Source organism: Sceloporus occidentalis, unplaced genomic scaffold (assembly GCF_023333645.1).
Source record: "Sceloporus occidentalis isolate IW3139 unplaced genomic scaffold, rSceOcc1.0.p SCAF_6, whole genome shotgun sequence".
Taxonomy (NCBI): Eukaryota; Metazoa; Chordata; class Lepidosauria; order Squamata; family Phrynosomatidae; genus Sceloporus; species Sceloporus occidentalis.
Window position 1 is genome coordinate 105,721,835 of NW_028316986.1, and position 23,389 is coordinate 105,745,223.

General features: G+C 42.7%; 1 protein-coding gene across 2 annotated transcripts in view; it reads right to left on the reverse strand.

Moving 5' to 3' along the window:
- The window catches only part of LOC149311230 (uncharacterized), a 121,764-nt gene that overhangs the window by 20,939 nt on the left and 77,436 nt on the right, over positions 1-23,389 (reverse strand). For both annotated transcript variants that reach the window (XM_089530598.1, XM_089530599.1), the window contains 6 exons: positions 21,497-21,617; positions 17,507-17,616; positions 17,161-17,310; positions 16,939-16,992; positions 16,390-16,557; positions 14,707-14,859 (listed from right to left, as the gene is read on the reverse strand). In XM_089530598.1, the coding sequence (XP_089386724.1) occupies positions 14,707-14,859; positions 16,390-16,557; positions 16,939-16,992; positions 17,161-17,310; positions 17,507-17,616; positions 21,497-21,617 (756 nt within the window). The remainder of the gene's footprint in view (positions 1-14,706; positions 14,860-16,389; positions 16,558-16,938; positions 16,993-17,160; positions 17,311-17,506; positions 17,617-21,496; positions 21,618-23,389) is intronic.

The following is a 23,389-nucleotide window of genomic DNA, read 5'->3' on the forward strand; positions in this document are numbered from 1 at the left end:
GAGTTTTGGCCAAACGTTTGGGGAATTATCTTCGAGGCTTGTTGGCTACACTGTTTGTGAGAGGTTTTTTCCTGGCTGTGGCTAAAGGAGATGGAGCAGCACAGCGTTGTTAAGTTTTAAGTTCAAAGCTTTTTTTAAAAATTTTCTCTTCCCCTCTGGCTGAGATTTTTGTAGACTATTTTTAAAGGCAAAGGATTTTTTTTCCCCTTAAGTTCATAGAATAGATGTTGTGCTTTAGACTTAGATGAAAAAATAGTAAATGTCTTGTTAAGGGTGATCTATGAAGATGCTTGTTAAAAGAGATTGCATTAAGATGGTTTGTTTTTCTTTGAGTGGAAAGTGTGTGTGTTTGTAGAGAGAGTTCATATTACATGAATAGCAGCCAGACTGGATTCTATCTGACCAGAGAATGCAAGCTTGTTTTTGATATTTTTAAATTTACAGGCAAGCAGCTTTTTGCTCAATATTTTGTTTTTATTTTCTGGCCTCAAGATGCTCTCATGGGTTTTTAAAATGAAGTTTAAGTTGTGCCTTTGGGTATTTATATATATATATTTTTAAATGCAATTGTTTTTCATTGTGCTTTTTGGATTTTAAATTATTGACCTGTAATCTTCTGATTGGCAATCCACCTAAATTATTTTTCCAATTAAAGTTGATAAGATTAGTGTGTTAGGCCTGAATTCTTTTGAAGCCTGGGAAAAGTTAGGATGTTTTGGTTTTGTAAGGCTACAGCTGTGCTAGGCTGAAACAGTTGTTGCAATCATGAGCATTCGAATGCCTGAGGTCATGCAAAGTTTTGGTTAGAATTGGTTTATTTTTTTATTTTTTAAGTTGTGATCCATGAGTTTCCTGGCCTATTCCCTGGCCTATTGAATTTTCGCTTTTTCTGAATATTGTGTGCTTGTTTTGTACTTATTTCAACTGCTAATTTTTGAGGCCATAGCTTTTGTATTTTTGAGCTCAAAGATGCCTGCAAAGTCTTGCCAATGTCATGTTAAATTGGCTTGTTTTAAATCATTTTTTGTTCCTGGTTTTAATTTTTAATTTTGCTCTTGAATATTTTGATTTGTTTTGATTCTTGCTTATTAACTGCAATAATTGTGTTTTTTTTTTTTGTTTTAAATTTCTGGCCTAAAGTTTTTGAAATGATTTTTTGTTATAACAGATGCTGAGAACTATTTTTATATTTTTAAGTTTTGAGAATGGCCCATCCAAGAGGTTTTTGTATATTGTTTTAGCTTGAATTTTTATTTTTATTTTTATAATATCTAAATGTATTTTTGAAAGCACCCGAAGTTTCTTTTTGTGATTTTGGAACCCAGAGATCCAGAATATAATTGTTATATTCTGGTTAATTAGTAACTGTCAATTTGATTTACACTCATTGAAATTTATAATTTTTGTTATTTTGAAAAAATAACATGGCGAGCCAGTTGATCCTATGTTGAATTATTATGTGGTTCTGGAATGGAATAAGGAACGATATGAAAGTATTAAAGAGATTGGTATTCTATTATATTGTAGCAAGAGAAAATTTGGAAACACTTTACAAATTCAAATTCTGGTTTCCACTGCCAGACTTAATCAAAGTTAATCAAGTTAAATTCAAGCCAGCATGTGTGAAATTGTATCCTAATTCCAAGCTAGAATATATCATTTTGGCCTGAGAGGAGTGACTAAAAAAAGAGCATCAACTGATTTTTTGAGTCTTGAGTAAAAAGCAAAGAAGTCATTCTATAATAGTTTTGTTTTTTTCCTGTTCCCTGTTCTGTTGTCAAACTGTTGTGGATTCAAATGAGATAAAGCTGTGAGTACATTGGGTCAGAGTTAAAGTTTCATATTCAGTATGTACATGTAAATGCAGTCTGTAAAATTAAGGTTACATATATATTAAAAAAAAGCATTCAAAAGGTCCAAAGATGCAGGCATAGATAAAAACCTAAAGCATAAAGAGCTCAGAATGACCCAAGAATGATCCAGGGGATCTGTTGTTAGTTAGAGTTAGCAGTGAGATATAAATTCTAGAAGAGAAATATCTTAGCAAAGCCTATAAGAGGGGAGTTAATGAAATGTGGCTAAAGTATACCTTTAATGTATTCATAACATTCTAATAACTTGTCAATTAGTATTTTTCAGTTTTTGCTTTTCCTTTGCCTGGGAAAAGGGGGGGCACAGACAAGAGGAACGAAGTTTAAGCCCCACTTACAACCGGAAGCTGAGTGGGCTCTACTTCGCCATCAATCAAGAAAAGCTAGGCTGCACCTTTCCAGGACTTCAGGTGCTCTACGCCAGCTCCTCTGAAAGAAAGATTTCAAATGCTCTCTATCACCCCTTTTCTCTTTTATGATTTCCTATATGTCTGTTATAAGTGATTACACAAAAATAATAAAAAGAATACACATACAGGTGCATGTCCCATTTTCACACCCCGGAAGCTGAAATGGGCACCACCTTGGACTTCAATCAAGTTTGAGCTGAAGCTTCATCAAAAGAATTTTTTTTTTCCAGAGACATTGCCTCTTTTTCTTGTCTATAATCCTTGTTTGTGTTCTTTATTTATGTTTCTGTTTGTTGTCTGAGGTTTTTATAAGTGATTAATGCTAAAAGTGATAAAGTTCAATCATACATATTCTCAAATCAAATCACATCCCAAAACATAAGCCTACATATACATGCACATATGTTCCTGACATAAGCAATAACATATGATTTTCACAATAAAGTTAATAAAGCAACCCTATTGAAAAGAAGAAATAAGCTCATCAAGCTCCATGATCAAAGACATACACTGGTACCCCGGGATACGAAAGGACCGGGTTACGAAATATTCGGGATACGAAAAAAGCGGCTTGTAAAAAGCTGTCCCGGGTTACGAAAGATTCTTCGGGTTACGCAATCCTTTTCGGCGCGAAATTCAAAAGATGCAAACTGCAGCGATAGGCTTTCCAGGGATTTAAAGGGCTAACGGCTAACCCAGGGGGCTGGGTTAGGGGTTAGCTTGGGCGCGAATTTTGAATTTCGTTAGCAGCAGTGATTGGCTTGCGAAATCAAGCTGATCAACTGTATTGGCTAACGAAATTGGGGGGGGTGGCCTGGCTTGAGGTACAAAAGCCGGCTTCCATCGATCTGCTCCTTTGTCTGGCCCTGTGGACTGTGTGAGGAAGAGTTGATATTTTGAGCTCTGACTCTTGGGTTCACTTGCGGTTCGGACTTTGCCTGGCTTTGGACTTTTGCTGCCTTTGCCAGGTGTATCTTCGGATCAAGACCGGCCATCAGGAATTTCTCTACAGGTAGGTTGATGGATTTTTACCTTCTTCTTGTGGGGTGGGGTGGGCTGAGACAGTGTGACCATGCTTTTGCTCTGGGGTGCTGGGGTGCTGTTGTTTTTTTTTAAATTTTTTTAATTTTTTTTTAATTTTTATTTTTTTTATTTTTATTTTTTTGGTGTTTTCAAAGTGTGGATTGTGGGTTTTGCTACACTACTGGCATGTTCAGATTTGTGGATGATGGGCTAGAGCTGCTGGGTTGCATTTTTGGGGTTTTTTTGCTGTTTGGGTAACATGCTCTGATGTGTGGATGATGGGTTAGAGCTGCTGGGTTGCTTTTTTGGGGGTTTTTTGCTGTTTGGGTAACATGCTCTGATGTGTGGATGATGGGTTAGAGCTGCTGGGTTGCATTTTTGGGGGTTTTTTGCTGTTTGGGTAACATGCTCTGATGTGTGGATGATGGGTTAGAGCTGCTGGGTTGCTTTTTTGGGGGGTTTTTGCTGTTTGGGTAACATGCTCTGATGTGTGGATGATGGGTTAGAGCTGCTGGGTTGCATTTTTGGGGTTTTTTTGCTGTTTGGGTAACATGCTCTGATGTGTGGATGATGGGTTAGAGCTGCTGGGTTGCTTTTTTGGGGGGTTTTTGCTGTTTGGGTAACATGCTCTGATGTGTGGATGATGGGTTAGAGCTGCTGGGTTGCATTTTTGGGGGTTTTTTGCTGTTTGGGTAACATGCTCTGATGTGTGGATGATGGGTTAGAGCTGCTGGGTTGCTTTTTTGGGGGGGTTTTGCTGTTTGGGTAACATGCTCTGATGTGTGGATGATGGGTTAGAGCTGCTGGGTTGCATTTTTGGGGGTTTTTTGCTGTTTGGGTAACATGCTCTGATGTGTGGATGATGGGTTAGAGCTGCTGGGTTGCTTTTTTGGGGGGCTTTTGCTGTTTGGGTAACATGCTCTGATGTGTGGATGATGGGTTAGAGCTGCTGGGTTGCATTTTTGGGGGTTTTTTGCTGTTTGGGTAACATGCTCTGATGTGTGGATGATGGGTTAGAGCTGCTGGGTTGCTTTTTTGGGGGGTTTTTGCTGTTTGGGTAACATGCTCTGATGTGTGGATGATGGGTTAGAGCTGCTGGGTTGCATTTTTGGGGTTTTTTGCTGTTTGGGTAACATGCTCTCATGTGTGGATGATGGGTTAGAGCTGCTGGGTTGCTTTTTTGGGGGGTTTTTGCTGTTTGGGTAACATGCTCTCATGTGTGGATGATGGGTTAGAGCTGCTGGGTTGCTTTTTTGGGGGGTTTTTGCTGTTAGTGTGGCATGCTCTGATGTGTGGATGATGGGTTAGAGCTGCTGGGTTGCTTTTTTGGGGGTTTTTTGCTGTTTGGGTAACATGCTCTCATGTGTGGATGATGGGTTAGAGCTGCTGGGTTGCTTTTTTGGGGGTTTTTTGCTGTTTGGGTAACATGCTCTGATGTGTGGATGATGGGTTAGAGCTGCTGGGTTGCTTTTTTGGGGTTTTTTTGCTGTTTGGGTAACATGCTCTGATGTGTGGATGATGGGTTAGAGCTGCTGGGTTGCTTTTTTGGGGTTTTTTTGCTGTTTGGGTAACATGCTCTGATGTGTGGATGATGGGTTAGAGCTGCTGGGTTGCTTTTTTGGGGGGGTTTTGCTGTTTGGGTAACATGCTCTCATGTGTGGATGATGGGTTAGAGCTGCTGGGTTGCTTTTTTGGGGGGGTTTTGCTGTTTGGGTAACATGCTCTCATGTGTGGATGATGGGTTAGAGCTGCTGGGTTGCTTTTTTGGGGGGTTTTTGCTGTTTGGGTAACATGCTCTCATGTGTGGATGATGGGTTAGAGCTGCTGGGTTGCTTTTTTGGGGTTTTTTTGCTGTTTGGGTAACATGCTCTCATGTGTGGATGATGGGTTAGAGCTGCTGGGTTGCTTTTTTGGGGGTTTTTTGCTGTTTGGGTAACATGCTCTGATGTGTGGATGATGGGTTAGAGCTGCTGGGTTGCTTTTTTGGGGGGTTTTTGCTGTTAGTGTGGCATGCTCTGATGTGTGGATGATGGGTTAGAGCTGCTGGGTTGCTTTTTTGGGGGGTTTTTTGCTGTTTGGGTAACATGCTCTGATGTGTGGATGATGGGTTAGAGCTGCTGGGTTGCTTTTTTGGGGTTTTTTTGCTGTTTGGGTAACATGCTCTGATGTGTGGATGATGGGTTAGAGCTGCTGGGTTGCTTTTTTGGGGGTTTTTTGCTGTTTGGGTAACATGCTCTGATGTGTGGATGATGGGTTAGAGCTGCTGGGTTGCTTTTTTGGGGGGTTTTTGCTGTTAGTGTGGCATGCTCTGATGTGTGGATGATGGGTTAGAGCTGCTGGGTTGCTTTTTTGGGGTTTTTTTGCTGTTTGGGTAACATGCTCTCATGTGTGGATGATGGGTTAGAGCTGCTGGGTTGCTTTTTTGGGGGGTTTTTTGCTGTTTGGGTAACATGCTCTGATGTGTGGATGATGGGTTAGAGCTGCTGGGTTGCTTTTTTGGGGGGTTTTTGCTGTTTGGGTAACATGCTCTCATGTGTGGATGATGGGCTTCATTTGCTGCTTTGATTTCTTCATGGCTGTGCTGTTTTCAAAGTGTGGTGTGAGACTTTTAACACTTTGGCTATGGTCACATGTGGCCAGAGACTCTCACCATAGGGTTGCATTTTCAGATTTTGGGTTTCTGGCCTATGGGCTTGTGTTCTTGTGTGCTTTGGCCATGGCTGTGATGATTTGAGAGTGTGTGGTGGGACTTTTGCAAGTTTGGGCCAGAGAGTGTGACCATGGGGGTGGGGGTGGTTTCCAATTGTGGCTTTTGCTCAGTGCCTGTTCCTTTTGTCCTTTTTAGGCTTGAGCTACAGTATGGCTCCCAAGCCAAGCGGTGAGAAGAAGAAGAGGGCTCCCTTGTCCTTGGAGGACAAGAAGGACATCATTGCCAAGCACGAGAGGGGCGTGCGCTTGGTGGACATTGCCAAGGAGTATGGACGCAACCCATCGACGATTGGCACTGTCCTCAAGCAGAAGGAGGCCATCAGAGCTGTTGTGGCTCCAGCGAAAGGCGTGACGACCATCGCCAAGCAGAGGACACCGAAGCATGAGGAGATGGAGCGCCTGCTTCTCCTCTGGATCAAGGAAAAGGAGCGAGTCGGGGACACTGTGACCACCTCGGTCATCTGCGAGAAGGCCACCGCCATCTACGAAGACCTGGCCAGCAAGGAGGCAGGCGAAGGAACTTCTTCGCAGGAGGAGCCAGCCACCCCGGACTTCAAAGCATCACGTGGCTGGTTCGACAGGTTCAAGAGGAGGACCGGGATCCACTCTGTCGTCCGTCACGGCGAGGCGTCCAGCGCAGACCACCAGGCCGCTGAAGCATTCGTCGTCGCGTTCAAGGCCATGGTGGAGGAGGAAGGCTACGTCCCGCAGCAAGTCTTCAACTGCGACGAGACGGGCCTCTTCTGGAAGAAGATGCCTCGCCGCACCTACATCACCCAGGAGGAGAGGAGACAGCCAGGCCACAAGCCAATGAAGGACCGCTTCACACTTGCGTTGTGTGCCAATGCCAGCGGGGACTGTAAGGTCAAGCCCCTGTTGGTGTACCACTCCGAGAATCCCAGGGCGTTCAAGGCACACAACATCCAGAAGGACAGGTTGCCAGTGATGTGGCGCTCCAATGGCCGCGCATGGGTGACACGCCTCCTTTTCGTCGAGTGGATCAACAGTGTCTTCGCCCCGACAGTGAAGCGGTACCTGGAGGAAGAAGATTTGCCCCTGAAGTGCCTCCTCCTCTTGGACAATGCTCCTGCGCACCCGCATGGCCTGGAGAAGGACATCCTCGCGGAGTTCTCCTTCATCAAGGTCCAGTTTCTGCCACCCAACACGACCTCCCTCTTGCAACCCATGGACCAGCAGGTGATCGCCAACTTCAAGAAGCTGTACACCAAGCACCTCTTCAAGCGTTGCTTCGATGTGACCGAGAGCACACAGCTGACCCTTCGTGAGTTCTGGAAGCAGCATTTTGACATTGTGGTGTGCTTAAAGATGGTGGACTTGGCCTGGCAGGCGATCACCAGGCGCAACCTGATTGCTGCGTGGAGGAAGCTGTGGCCTGATGCTTCTTCCTTGGAAGGGTCACAGTCCGAGGGTGCTGAGCCAGGTGAAGAGGAAGAGGTGCACGAGATCGTCTCCATCGCGAGGTCCCTGGGACTCGACGTGGACAACGAGGACGTGGAGGAACTCATCGAGGAGCACAACGAGGACCTGACAACAGAGGACCTGAAGGCCTTGGCGGCGATGCAACACTCGGCCGTGGATGAAGACGTGCTCCATTTCGACAGGGGCCAGGAGGAGGAGGCTGCGGGGGCATCTCTGCCAACGGCAGAAATTAAAGACATTTTGCGGCAATTCCACAATGTGGCTTCCTTTGTGGAGAAGCACCACCCTGAGCAGGTGCTCACCAGCCATGCCATTGCCCATTTTGATAATGTCTGCCTTAGCCATTTTAAGAACCTGCTTAAGGGCCGGCAAAAGCAGACATCCTTGGACCAGTTCTTCCCTAGAGCGGGAGAACCGTCTTCCAAGAAGGCAAAAGGTGACCCTTAAAAAAAAGGTGACCCTTAAAAAAAACACCAAATTCTTTTTAAAAAAATGGTTAACTTTGTTAAATTGGTGGCATTGGCTAAATTGGCTGAATTGGTTAAATTGCTTGAATTGGCTAAATTGGCTGAATTGGTTAAATTGCTTGAATTGGCTAAATTGGCTGAAGTGGTGAAATTGCTTGAATTGGCTGAAGTGGTTAAATTGCTTGAATTGGTTTAAATTTGGCTTTTTGGGCTGCCCCTCTCCTCCTCCTCCTCCTCCTGCCTCACTCCGAGATGCCAGGACCAGATGCCAAGACCAGCAAAGATAAGAAAAACACTTTTGTACTGTATGGTCATGGGTGTGATGATTTGAGAGTGTGGGATGTGAGGTTTGCATGTTTGGCCTTGATTTGATGTGGGCCAGAGAGTGTGACCATGGGGTGGCATGTTCAGATTTGGGTTTTCTGGCCTTTGAGTTTGGGTTCTGGGGTGGTTTGGTCATGGCTGTGATGTTTTCAAAGTGTGAGATGTGTTTGGCCTTGATTTGATGTGGGCCAGAGAGTGTGACCATGGGGTTCCTTTTTTAGATTTGTGGTTGCTTTGGTCATGGCTGTGATGATTTGAGAGCAGCTCCTCCTCCTCCTTCCCCTGCCTCACTCTGAGATGCCAAGACCAGCAACACTTTTTTTCTTTATCCTTTAGAATGGGCCTTACCATGGGGATGCATGTTCAGATTTGGGGTTTCTGGCCTTTGAGTTTGGGTTCTGGGGTGGTATGGTCATGGGTGTGATGATTTGAGAGTGTGGGATGTGAGGTTTGCATGTTTGGCCTTGATTTGATGTGGGCCAGAGAGTGTGACCTTGGGGTGGCATGTTCAGATTTGGGGTTTCTGGCCTTTGGGTTTGGGTTCTGGGGTGGTATGGTCATGGGTGTGATGATTTGAGAGTGTGGGATGTGAGGTTTGCATGTTTGGCCTTGATTTGATGTGGGCCAGAGAGTGTGACCATGGGGTGGCATGTTCAGATTTGGGGTTTCTGGCCTTTGAGTTTGGGTTCTGGGGTGGCATGGTCATGGGTGTGATGTTTTCAAAGTGTGAGATGTGTTTGGCCTTGATTTCATGTGGGCCAGAGAGTGTGACCATGGGGTGGCATGTTCAGATTTGGGGTTTCTGGCCTTTGAGTTTGGGTTCTGGGGTGGCATGGTCATGGGTGTGATGATTTCAAAGTGTGAGATGTGAGGTTTGCATGTTTGGCCCTGATTTGATGTGGGCCAGAGAGTGTGACCTTGGGGTGGCATGTTCAGATTTGGGGTTTCTGGCCTTTGAGTTTGGGTTCTGGGGTGGCATGGTCATGGGTGTGATGATTTCAAAGTGTGAGATGTGAGGTTTGCATGTTTGGCCCTGATTTGATGTGGGCCAGAGAGTGTGACCTTGGGGTGGCATGTTCAGATTTGGGGTTTCTGGCCTTTGAGTTTGGGTTCTGGGGTGGCATGGTCATGGGTGTGATGTTTTCAAAGTGTGAGATGTGTTTGGCCCTGATTTGATGTGGGCCAGAGAGTGTGACCTTGGGGTGGCATGTTCAGATTTGGGGTTTCTGGCCTTTGAGTTTGGGTTCTGGGGTGGCATGGTCATGGGTGTGATGATTTCAAAGTGTGAGATGTGAGGTTTGCATGTTTGGCCCTGATTTGATGTGGGCCAGAGAGTGTGACCTTGGGGTGGCATGTTCAGATTTGGGGTTTCTGGCCTTTGAGTTTGGGTTCTGGGGTGGCATGGTCATGGGTGTGATGTTTTCAAAGTGTGAGATGTGTTTGGCCTTGATTTGATGTGGGCCAGAGAGTGTGACCTTGGGGTGGCATGTTCAGATTTGGGGTTTCTGGCCTTTGAGTTTGGGTTCTGGGGTGGCATGGTCATGGGTGTGATGATTTGAGAGTGTGGGATGTGAGGTTTGCATGTTTGGCCTTGATTTGATGTGGGCCAGAGAGTGTGACCATGGGGTGGCATGTTCAGATTTGGGTTTTCTGGCCTTTGAGTTTGGGTTCTGGGGTGGTTTGGTCATGGCTGTGATGTTTTCAAAGTGTGAGATGTGTTTGGCCTTGATTTGATGTGGGCCAGAGAGTGTGACCATGGGGTTCCTTTTTTAGATTTGTGGTTGCTTTGGTCATGGCTGTGATGATTTGAGAGCAGCTCCTCCTCCTCCTTCCCCTGCCTCACTCTGAGATGCCAAGACCAGCAACACTTTTTTTCTTTATCCTTTAGAATGGGCCTTACCATGGGGATGCATGTTCAGATTTGGGTTTTCTGGCCTTTGGGTTTGAGTTCTGGGGTGGTTTGGTCATGGCTGTGATGTTTTCAAAGTGTGGGCATCGATTTTTGCAAGTTTGGCCTTGATTTGATGTGGGCCAGAGAGTGTGACCATGGGGTGGCATGTTCAGATTTGGGGTTTCTGGCCTTTGAGTTTGGGTTCTGGGGTGGCATGGTCATGGGTGTGATGATTTCAAAGTGTGAGATGTGAGGTTTGCATGTTTGGCCCTGATTTGATGTGGGCCAGAGAGTGTGACCTTGGGGTGGCATGTTCAGATTTGGGGTTTCTGGCCTTTGAGTTTGGGTTCTGGGGTGGCATGGTCATGGGTGTGATGTTTTCAAAGTGTGAGATGTGTTTGGCCTTGATTTGATGTGGGCCAGAGAGTGTGACTTTGGGGTGGCATTTTCAGATTTGGGGTTTCTGGCCTTTGAGTTTGGGTTCTGGGGTGGTTTGGTCATGGCTGTGATGTTTTCAAAGTGTGGGCATCGATTTTTGCAAGTTTGGCCTTGATTTGATGTGGGCCAGAGAGTGTGACTTTGGGGTGGCATGTTCAGATTTGGGGTTTCTGGCCTTTGAGTTTGGGTTCTGGGGTGGTTTGGTCATGGCTGTGATGTTTTCAAAGTGTGGGCATCGATTTTTGCAAGTTTGGCCTTGATTTGATGTGGGCCAGAGAGTGTGACTTTGGGGTGGCATTTTCAGATTTGGGGGTTCTGGCCTTTGAGTTTGGGTTCTGGGGTGGTTTGGTCATGGCTGTGATGTTTTCAAAGTGTGGGGTGGGACTTTTGCAAGTTTGGGCCAGAGAGTGTGACCATGGGGTTGCTTTTTTAGATTTGGGGTGCTTTGGTCATGGGTGTGATGATTTGAGAGCTCATCCTCCTCCTCCTGCCTGACTCTGAGATGCCAGAACCATCAAAGAGAGAAAAAAACTTTTTTTCTTTATCCTTTAGAAAGTTTAGAATGGACCTGTCAGTCATTGTTAAGATCATTAGAAAGTTTAGAATGGACCTGTCAGTCATTGTTAAGATCATTAGAAAGTTTAGAATGGACCTGCCAGTCATTGTTAAGATCCTTAGAAAGTTTAGAATGGACCTGCCAGTCATTGTTAAGCTCTTTAGTGCCTCAGGCAACTTTGTATTACATTGTATTGTAGGGTACTTAGCTTAATAGGCCTCTATTGTGACTTTGTTTTGACTTGCAGGTTCAGTCTGAGGTCATGGAACGCATTAGTTATTTTCAATGGGAAAAGCGCTTCGGGTTACGAAATTTTCGGCTTACGAAAGGAATAGCGGAACGAATTAATTTCGTAACCCGGGGTACCAGTGTAATTGTGTTTGTCGTCAGGATTCCTATTGTTAACTGTGGAATTGGCATGAAATTCAAGTCAAGCATAGTAAGTTTTTTCTCAGGACGCTCTTTGAAAGGAGGGAGACTTTTATACATCTGGAGATAGTCTTAAAGTGTGAAGGCCAGATCTATTCTGATTAAATGGCATTACACAACAAGAGCTATTCCATAGTGATCTCCCTGAGGAAACGTGAGATGGAAGATGCCCCTGGAGTGGAGGAACATCTGAAACATGGTGGCACCCTGGGCATACCTATTCTGTTATGAGAGCAGTCCAGAGAAGCATAGTAACAGTTGCTTGGCAAGAGTCTGTAACCAGGCTAAAAATTATAGTTTCTCAATGAGATGTGATTCTGACAGCAGATACAATATTCTTTATAGTGGAGTTTTGCTATTGAATCATGAAACAAATACACAAATACATCACTATTAGAAGATTAGCTTGGTGGCAAGAGTAAACTCCAGAGAATCAGATCCAACAAAAGTGTCAAAGGGTTAAAAGCAATGAGAATATGTGTGTTTAACTAATGCTATACACTGTCTTTCTGAAATTGGACCGACTGGAAGATGTTATTGCCTGGTGATGGTAAGAATATTAATATTTTGGTAACTGCTAGACAGGTTTGTTTTGTTCTGAGTTTAGAGTGTCATATAAACATAGTTAATAGTTGATAGTATCATGCAATATGAATATTGATGAAACATCAAAAGGGGGGAATGTGGTGGAAATAGTCCTTGTTGAAATAAAAAACTATAGAAAGATGGAGTCACCTTTGTCAGCCAGAGAGATGGTTTTTGAAATAAAGGCTTGGAGTCTAGTGAAACTAGAGCAAAGGAATAAGGAGTGCATCTTGACCTGGATGGAAGCTGGCACCAGTAAAAAGACATAACATAAACTACTGAGATAAGGATACATAGTTGACATTCAGAAGCAAGGTTAGGAGGAAGGCTACAGGAGGGGGTAAGGAGTGATGATGCAGTTTTAATGTATGCATGTATTTCTGTTCTGATTGTAAGAATTCTGTATGTTTAAATTGTAATTAGCCAATCAGGTGTATTGAAGAAGCTTCTTTGTCTTGAATAATATAAAAAGAGCCATTTTGTCTTGTTCGGGGTCTCAGCTTTTGGAACTTGAATTCCACTGAGTTCATTGTTTCCCTTTGTCGACAATTGGAAATAAACTTATGGATTTTCAATTACTAGGTCCTCTTGCCAATTCTATTGCTCTGCAAATCCTAGAAATTTAAGTTTCCTGAAATTTCTGTTACAAATGAATATGAATGTTCCAATGAGCATGAACCACCATCCAACTTTTCATTGGATATATGCTATAACTGGGATGAGTTACAGCTTTTAAGCACCATACAAGATGATTTCATTTCATTTCAGTTGTAAAACAACACAGAGACCGCTACAATTTAAATATCTTTTTAGGGGAGAAGAAAGGCAGGTTGGGCTAAATCATAGATCTATTTACTTATCCTTGTTCACTCTCTCATTCACTTCCTTTTTCTAATTCACCTTTGGGTCAACTGGCAACTAATAAAGGTTGTGTTGTTGTGTGCCTTCAAGTATTTTCTGACTTATGACAACCCCACGAAAACCTATCATGGGAATTGTCTTGGCAAGATTTGTTCAGGGGAGCTTGCCTTTGCCTTCCTCTGAGGCTGAGAGAGTGTGACTTGCCCAAAGCCACCCAGTGGGTTTCCATGGCCAAGCAGGGAGTTGAACCTTTGTCTCCAGAGTCATAATCCAACATTCAAACACTATACCACACTGGCTCTCACAATAAAGGTATTTTACATTTATATAGAGAGCCAGTGTGGTGCAGTGGTTTGACCATTGGACTATGACTCTAGAAATCAGGGTTCAAATCCAAGCTTAACCATGGAAACCCACTGGGTAACCTTAGGCAAGTCACACTCTTTCAGCCTCAGAGGAATGTCAATGGCAAGCCCTCTCTGAAGGAGCTTGCCAAGAAAACCCTATGACAGGTTTGTTTTAGGATTGCCATAAGCTGGAAATGATGTGAAGGCACAACACAACAACAACAAACATTTATATAACATTTTCAAGTGTTCAAAGGGTTTTGAATGAATTATCCTTATGCTCCTGTAAAATAAATCTACTCTTATCCCCCAATCTGTTGGAAGACAGTGGTTAAAAGGGTGGGGTGTGCCTAAAGACCACCTAAGTGAGTTAATTACAGAGGCACAACTGGAACCAAAGATTTCCTGATTTGTAGTTCATTCCCTTAGCCACTGTGCTAAAACCAGCTAACACTCTAAAATATAATATCACTTAAAAGGCCAGCACTTACTGTACATTTCAAACATTAGAACACTGCAAATGTTATGTTCAAAGGCCTGGAGAAACAAAAGGGTTCACTTGCTTTCTAGATAGTGGTAGCCCCAGCAGTGTCTGGTGGAAATCAATAAAGCATTTCAGGTGTCATTGAACTGCCAGTCCCAGCAGCCCTAGCTAGTACAGCAAATGGTGAGCAATGAAGGGAGTTGCGATTCAACAACTTCTGAAGGGCTATTTGCTTCTTGAAGAAAAAAGACAGCTAGAACCCTGTCGTATTCTCCAGAATGGAAGTATCCTCCAAACTCCAAAAATAGTCAGGATTTTAAAAGGGGCTGTAGGAGGAGCTGTAAAAGTTCATTTTTGGGAACTTCTTTGCATTAATTATTATTAGAATCCAAGCCATTTACATACATTGACATTAATAGGCCACAGAAGTGTGTCTTGGTGCTATCAAACTGCATTGTACTGGCAAGTTGTGGCACCAGACTCCCACTGAAAGTTGCCATCAGAATTTTATATTCCACAAGGGAACTATTGGATTTTGGCCCGCATGAAAAGGGTTAACAGTACTATAGAGCCATTTCATGGACCAGTCAAGCACCCGATGAGTGTTCTAGCTTGCCCTTCCCACAGACCTGCCTCCCCAACTCTTAACCCAATCCCATGCAACTACACAGTGGGACTTTTCTTACCCCTGGCATTTGAGTATAATTTCATCCCACAATTCATGGCTATGCTCAAAAGTGCCCAAAACCAGCAAGATGATGGCTTTGGTATGTACAGCTCCAACTTCTCTCTTGGAGCTTTAAATTTGTCTAATTTTTTTTTAAAAATTTTTTAAAAACCATGCTACAACAATGTTGACACATCAGTTTACCTGGGCCAAATGTTTTTTGAGTGCATTGTTATCTTTGGTGGAGCCAAACTTTTTCTTCAAGGAAATCATCTTGTCTACTCCTTCTCTTCTCACCTCACTGATGATTTCAAACATGCGTTGACTCAGGTTTAAGCGATACTCATCCACTTTCCCCTGAAGCCAAAACCAAGAGCCAAAATTTGCAGGCATTGTTTCAAGGAACTTTAAGGTTTAAAAGGCATGTAATTCTATAAGCATTTCCAAATTTAATAACCAACATAAAATCTCCTAACTGCTGAAATTATATACTGCTACATAGATGTAACTTACATAGATTTGTTCATAATCTCTTTCCTTATAAATGCAGGTAAAATGAAACACTGAAATTGACACAGATCTCTTGGAAGAATTCCTTTCCTGTGGTGGTCTGTCAATTTCACTCAGCAGTGAAATGAAATATATAGAAAATTATATAAAATACATAGAAGACAATGCAGAAATCCAGAAACAGTTTAGGGGCTACATTTGTTGTATGCCTTCAAGTCATTTCTGACTTATGGTGACCATAAGATGAACCTATATTGGCAGAAATTGTTCAGAGGAGGTTTGTCATTGCCTTCCCCTGAGGCTGAGAGCATGTGACATGCTCAAGGTCACTCAATAGGTTTTATGACTGAGCTGGGAATTAAATCCTGGACCCCAGAGTCATAGTCTAATGCTCAAACCACTATCCATTCTGGCTTTCTAGAGACTACATAGGGACTGTGAAAATCTCCTAGTCATAACTTACTGGGCAGCAGCCACTGTGAGTGACCAGGGTCTGCTCCTGTTGATTGAGATGCAACAGATTGACGTTCCCACCCCTCGCCCCTGTCCCATGTGCAATCTCCGGTGAGAGGGGAATTGTGATAGGAACCGTACTTCTGAATGTTACACTACAGGTCACACATGGGAGGGGATGGAAGCATCAATCAGTTGCTTCCCAATCAACAGGGAAACAGACCTCCCATCACTCACAGTGATGAGGATTTGGGGAGGGGTCAGGCCAGGACACACTATAGTGGCCCCATCACATTTACTGGTGTTAGGGGTGAAGGACCCTGTGAATGTGGGGAAAAAACACAAATAAAAAAGCTATTCTTTCTGCCTAAGAGAACACCTCTCCAAGAATCTTCAGGTCTTCCAACACAACTCTATGGTCAACACCTGAAAGAAGCTGGTTATAGAAACATGCTATAGGACCTAGAAATGCCTAGAGATGTGTTACATTGTCCAGCACAACTCTATGGTCAGCTTCTGGCAGAGTTGCATTGGAGGACCTCGAGATTCCTAGAGAAAACATATTAATCAAAACCGCAAATAATCAAATGCACAAAAATCAAAATTGCAAATGTGGAGGGCCAACTGTACTTAGTTATGTAACTAAGATGATAACATAATTAAGTACATGACAGTGCCATGTTTTTAAAACAGTTCTTTTTGAAATGTTAAACAAGCCACTGGAGAGTATAACCTAGTTAGTGTGAATCACCATGCTTAACTTCCAGGAGAGGCACTTTACAATTTCTTTGTCAGAGGAAGGGCAGTTTGGAGAAGTCAGGGGCCTTTGGGATTCCATATCAGTTCTAGGGATGAATTTATTCCATCCATGAAGCACAGTGACATTCCCCATATTTTGCATGCAGATGTGTCTTATACACCTACCTTGAGCTGTACACATGTCATAAACATGCTTTGCACTAATGCTTCATAATCCTCCTTGACTTCTTTCCTTATCTTCTCTCTGAGACTATGACATTCCTCTTGTAGATCAGCAGTTTTGGCTCTCAGAGCTGTTATCTCCATAACCATCTCGTGACTCATTTCTGCTACCTGTTAGAAGGAGAGAATATGCAAGCAAGTCTATTAATAAATCTGTTTGTAATTGTTTCTCAAAAAATAATGGCTCTCAGGTTAAGATGCCAAACAAATCTGAGGATGTTATTGTTGTGTAATTTCAGGTCATTTCCAACTTATGGCAACCCTATCATGGGATTTTATTGGCAAGATTTGTTCAGAGGGAGGTTGCCATTGCCTGAGAGAGTGTGACTTGCCCAAGTTCGGCAACTGGGTTTCCATGGCTGAGTGGGGATTCAAACCCTGGTCTCCATAGTTGTAGTCCTATGCTCAAACCACTATGCCATGTGAGCTCTAAAGATCTACAACAACCTGAATAAAAATAATAGAGATAGAAATAACACTGCTTCCACTCACCTGACTGAGACCCAGCTCAGCATCTCCCCCCTTGACTTTCATTGCATCAATTTCCTGAAACAGAATCAGACATGTCTTTCAACTAGGTTCTCCCTTAAAAATCACTACCAGACATCACTTGACTCACTTGATACAGCAGCAAGTGAATAGTTTCCAGTACAAAGAAAATCAGTCAGCCTACTATCCCTTTCCCCCAATAATAATCAATAGTATGAGAAATACTTGTTCTTTTTGATAGAGGAGCTGATGTTGTTGATGGAGTATATTTTCATAAAACATGGAATAGGTTTCAAAGTTGCTGCGTTCTCTGACCATGACATCACATCCTAGAGCAGTGAGGCACTTTTGTAAGTGGTCTTTCTGAAAGGCAATCTGGGGAGAAAAAAGTGACCCAGAAAATTAAAATGTTAGTTTTCTAAGTCAACATAGGCAAATCTAATTGTTTCCAATGCTTCCTCCATAGTTCAGTGACTCTGACTTTATATGCTCTGAACATTTTTAAGCTCCCAGGTCTTATTCCCCCATATCTTAGAGGTTTTCTATCCATCAGAACTGGCAATGCATGTACCTCTGCTTCTGTTTCTTGGTGATTCTCCATTAGTCTTTGTATAAATGACTCGACTATTTCTGGCCTTGTGACAGAGAAGACTTCTTGCATGCTATGATGCTTCCAGAGTTCTGGGGGGAAAACAGGGAAAATATAGGAAAACTAATCCTCCCCAGCAATGACCCCAAGAAAAATCCATACTTTCCCTATGCAGCAGTTAGGCATGGTGAGGGGGAAAACTTCCAGTGGTAATAATAACTATATAGTGGAAAGAAATGGATAGTAGAGTTGTGGCTGGGAAGAAATGGGTAAAACCGCCCTTTCCCAAAAGTTGTGGTCCCAATTATTCCCCTCTACGCTTCATGCACCAAGTATTAAATTTAAAAAAACCACCTGGGGTTGCTAACCACACAATGGCCAAGGTCCTGCACTGTAGACGAATGACATGATCTGCTGAGACTTCAGCAGATGATGGAATTAGTCTGCATATAGCCAGACACTTCTCCAATCCCCACCCTTGGGGAAGGAGATTTGCAGTGGCTAAATGGTGAGTGGAGGGCTTTGGTCATTGTAGAAGTAGTAACAGAATATCAAACTCTGCAACCCTCTCCAAAAAAAGACATGTGCAGGTGCACACTGAACTTACATTTGTGTACATCACTAACATGATGCCAGATAATGAAAGTAATATCTAGTTTGTATTTCCAGAGTTTGAAGGCAGACTGTTTATCCTGATCCCATGTGTGAGGTACAAGATTGCCTCCCTTGATTTACACAAGGAAGTTGATATGTAATGTGTAACAACACACAGAACAGATACTCCACACCACCACAAAACCAAAAATGAAAGGGGTTGCCGTAGGTAAATGCAATTGCTGAAAAATTAATTCTTATTTTAGCCAGCATCACTATTCCAACATGTTTGGTTGTGGGTATGGTAGTTGCATAAGTGGCGTACCTAGTATGTTTAACATCCGATGCAGATCTTTCTTTTTTTTTTTTATTTATCACCCCTCACATCATGTATTAGCCCACCATTCTGTCCTCGTTATATTTTTATTGTCTTAATATATTAATATTAACAGATATTTTAATCTCCAATTTTAATTGTATCATGTTTAATCCTGTTTTAAGGGGGGATTTGAAATATAATATTGAACGTGGATATTTTAATGTGTTGTGAGCTGCTTTGATTGTCGCATCACAGAAAAGCAGGATAAAAATAAAAGTATTATTATTATTATTAATACCCACCCCTCCTTCAATAGCCTTTTCCAGGTCTGGTGGAGCTGTTGGCTGGGTGAGAAAGGAAGGTAACTCACTTTCCTGCTTAGCCAGCAGCCCTGCCAAACAGAAGGAGCTAGCAGGCAGCAGCAACACCCCAGCCTCAACAGCAGCCACAGCCAATGAATGGCAGAGGCACTCTAGATGGTGGAGCGGGTGCCTCTGCCCTCCATTGGGATGACCAAGAGTGATTGCCTCACTGAGGTGTCCACTCTCCCCATCTCAGGTGTCACCCAGTGCAGTCTGCACCCCCCACACCCCCCAGGTGAGTTGCACTAATGTCTCAAAACCATACTGGATAGTGGCTTTGACATTATGTTGGTTTCAAAACAGCTTGTCATCGTATGATACTATTATCTTCCTGAATTGTACCCTCCCCCTTTTAAATTTGAAGGTTGTCCATTTCCTAAAGTGTTTACAAGTTCCATGAGGTGGGGGAGGATTCTCCACTGAAAATCTTTCTTCCAGAAATAAAGTTCCCCATATCTCTTTTCTGCATCTAGGACTATAGATACCAGTTGTTGCGCTTAGTTAAACATGAAAAATGAGATCTGGCAAGCCTACATACTGAACAATATGAAAGGTTCCTGTTCAAAGTATCAGCTTGCTTTCAAGATTCATGTGTTTGCAAGCAGTTAGACCTCCTCCAATTGCTAAACTATTTTTTGTTGGCTCAACCAATGCTGACCTTCCTTCTGACCAAGGAGGAGAAGACCTGTTGGCTATGCTCCAAGAGAAATGTGCAGACATGGTTTCTTTTTTATCATGGCCTAGCTAGTTAGTTAGAATTAGATTTATCTCAGTGTGTTTTAAGAACAAAGCTTGCTTACTTAAATAAGACTGATAATATTTAAATAAACTTTTAATTAGCCTTCTTATTCAAATAAGAAAGCAGATTATGTGCCATTATATTCTAGGGAAAAACAAGCTCATTAACCTGACTGACGCCAGAATCCTGTTGGCCAGTCCCAATTAGAGTAGACTCACTGAATGGGGAGTCAACACACATAAGTAAATCCCACTGGTTCAGTGGCTTTATTCTAGTTGAGTAACAACAGGATTTAGGCCTGAGATTCACAAAAGGGTTCAAACCACACACAGGCATACTATGATAATCTGTGTTGTGCTGATACAGTCAACAAAGTTTTGCAAGACGTGCAAAAGGCTTCATCGAAGGAACAGACAGAAAATCTTTCCTTCCATGGACTTTTTATTTTGTTATCTTAGAATCCAAGCTACCTCCCTTCAATTTTTTTGTCCCATATTATTGTGTTTAACTTCACTGATTGATCCTTTTCCACCCTTGTTTTGGCAAGCCTTTTACAAATATTTGTTGCCAGATTTTACTTTATTTTATTTTTTACTGATTTGAAGTGGATGTATCTGGGTTGCTCTTGCTCTTCCTTCTTCCAGTTTCCTGTTATCTTGGACTCCTCCTCCTTCCCACACATTTCTCAGAATGCATGTACTCTGTCATAACTGATGACCTCTTCTTCACACTTCATAACAGTATTCAACCTTTTTTGTGCACTTCATATTTCTGTTGGTTTCCTTTACAACTGTACTCTATTTCCAAGCGTATTCTGTTTCCAAGTGCTCAGGTTTCCCTTTTGTCTATTTTATCCATTGTCCATGTTTCCAAGCCATACAGGGTTCAGCTACATATGCATTTTTTCCCTCAAAGCTAAAGTTATTCATCCTTTCAATGGGCATTTTTTCTTAGAAGCATTTCTCCTTATGAAATGCATGTCTGGCAATGCCTCTTTGGCTTTTAACTTTTGCTCTAGTTCATCTGTCCTCTGTTATCTTGCTTTGCAGGTATGCTCTTGTTTGCTTAACACAGTGCAAACATGCCTTTTAAACATATACCAAACGCAGCAAAGTATATAGCTATTTATGCCAAGAAAATATACATAAAAGAAGTGGGGCAGGTCAATATAACATATGCAGAGCCCATTTTAAAACTGTTCTATGTGACTTTCCAGGGGACAAGTCTATATATATGCTAACTCAATGATTGCCAATCTTTGGTCCTCCACGTTTTTTGGACTTTCACTTTCAGAAGCCACAGCCAGCATGGACCAATGATTTGTATTCTGGGTGCTGAACAGCAAAATATCTGGTGGATTATACATCTGCTCTTGCTGTCAAAGCAGGAGAGGCAATTCTCACCACAGCACGATTTAGAAGCAGTAGTGGTGCTCATCATCCAGTGATATATGCATCTCAATAATGCACTTGCCATTCTATTTTAACTACAGTCAGCCCTCTGTATCCATGGATACTGCAGCCATAGATTCAACTATCCATGGCATATATATAAAGCAAACCTTGATTTTGCCAATTTATACAAGGAACACCATTTTCCATGGGGGGGGGGGGGGCTGGAACCAAACCAAGGAGCCATGGTACCATGATTCATGAAAGCTTTAAATTAGCTTTCTTATTCAAATCCTATGGTATCCTGGAGTTTGTAGCTTGATGAAGCACTAGCACTTTCTGGCTGAGAATCCCAAATGTCTCCCCCTCTCAATGGCACAACCCAGGATCTCATACAAAGCAGCCATGCTGGTAAAAGTGGAATCACAGTGCTATAATTGTGTAGTGTGAAAGAGACTTCCAGTGCCTAAAGTTTATTGCTCCTTTAGCCCTCTTTCCTTCTCTTCTTAACAAACTTCAGAAGTAGAAAGATGATGATCGGCATGTTAAATGCATTCAAGTTATTACCAGTAGGGAGGTTTCTCTCTTCTCTTGCTTTTTCAGATATAACCAGTGTAATCTCTTTGTTGACTTTCTTTTGTACATCATGAATCATATGTATTTCTAGACATTCCAGGAGTTTTTGCACCTAGGACCCAGAAGTAGAAAATAACATATTTACTTTAACATTATTTATTTTCTCATTTGGCAGCTAAACTACTGCAGAGTTTCCAGTGGACTTTTTTCTACTTATTACAAAAATTCAATGTAAGAGTCAAAATCCAAAAGGAAAATGCATTTTATGTCTGAAGCTTTCTAATCAAGCAGTTGGATAGGAATTAAAATCTTGTAACCAGCAACAAAAACCAGTTCACCAAGCAAAAATAAAAAATGTAATTTTAAATTTTTGATTTCATATAAAAACTGCAAGATAGAGTAGATACCCTTTCTTAAAAACAGGCATTACCTATTTACTCTTCTATAGTAGAAAACAATGCTTGGAAAAGTTACCTTTTTGGACTACAACACTCAGCTAGCTTGGTCACTGGATGTCGCTAAAATACTTACTTTAAGGTGGGATGGGCAACTGTGGAAAGCTAAGGAGCCACATTAGCCCTCCTTGGAGAGCTGCTCCCCCACCATATCTGATCACACATTTTTGCTTCCCATGATGCCCTCAAACACCCTCTGGGGATATGGGGGGGGGGTTTGCCATATTTTGGGGTCTTTCCTGGGTAATTTCAAGCCCAAGAGAGAAAAAAGAGAGCCCCCTTTTTAGCCACATTGATATCACTTCATGTAGATTTTCTATTTCAAAAAAGGCCTCTCCTGGACTTATTTTGGCGGCGGTGGTGGTGGTGTGTGTGTGCAAAATGTGGTGGAAACCAATCCCACACTCCCTAAAAGGCATTTAGAGATAACAGGTTTTTTTTAAAATCATATTTTTAATCCCTGGGTCCCCCCGGAGGTCTACAAACATGGCACATTCCCTAGAGGCCATTTTGAAGCAACTCCCAGATGTTTTTTTTGCAGGGGGGAGTCTCCAAGGGACTTTGGAGATCCTGACACGTTGCCAACCCCTGGTTTAAGAACTTGTTGCAAAAAGTCAGACTTGCCCTGTCAACCCATAGAGTATGTTTTAGCTTGGGCTGCTGGCAAATTAGAAGCAAATATTCACTACAGTGCTCAGCCCACTAAGACAGTGCGGGCGAACCTTTTAGAGACTGAGTGCCCAGACACAAAGGTACTCCCACACCGAGTGTTACCTGGTGCTGGGGGGGGGGGGCTTCTGAGGGGTGGGACTTCTGGGGCCAGACTTCCCTAGAGACAGCTAAAGGCCCAGGAGGGCAGGGGGAAGAGGAGGGCACATGGCGAGACAGGAGGGTGGGGGAAGATTAGGAACAGGTGTGCCGCTGTTCCTCCTCTTCCCCCACACTCCTGTACCTTTAGCATTCTCTGGGGAGGCAGCTAAAGGCATTGGAGGGTGGGGAAGAGGAGGAATAGGCAGGCACCTGTTCCTACTCTTCTCTCACCCTCTCATATCTCTGTGTGCCCTCAGAAATGGCTTTGCGTGCCAAAAAGGGTGCACCTGCCATAGGTTTGCCATCACGGTATTAAGAGATCTAGCTGATATGTCAGTGTACCTTTCTTCACTAGCTACCCCACTGACATGAGGTTTTTACACATCTGCCACCTTCACAAACATTTGCCATCTTTATTAATAACACTCTGCCTTTTTGCATTTGTCATTTTAAATAATCAATTGTGCAGAACTCACAAGAGGGAAGAAATTGTGCAATATAACCTTTAAGACCAAAGCACACATAGTAGAATACTTTAGAAGAACGTAGAATATAAATTTCCCAAATTTATAACCATACTGAAATAAATTAGAATGGTGGTTCTTAAACAGGGGTGGGA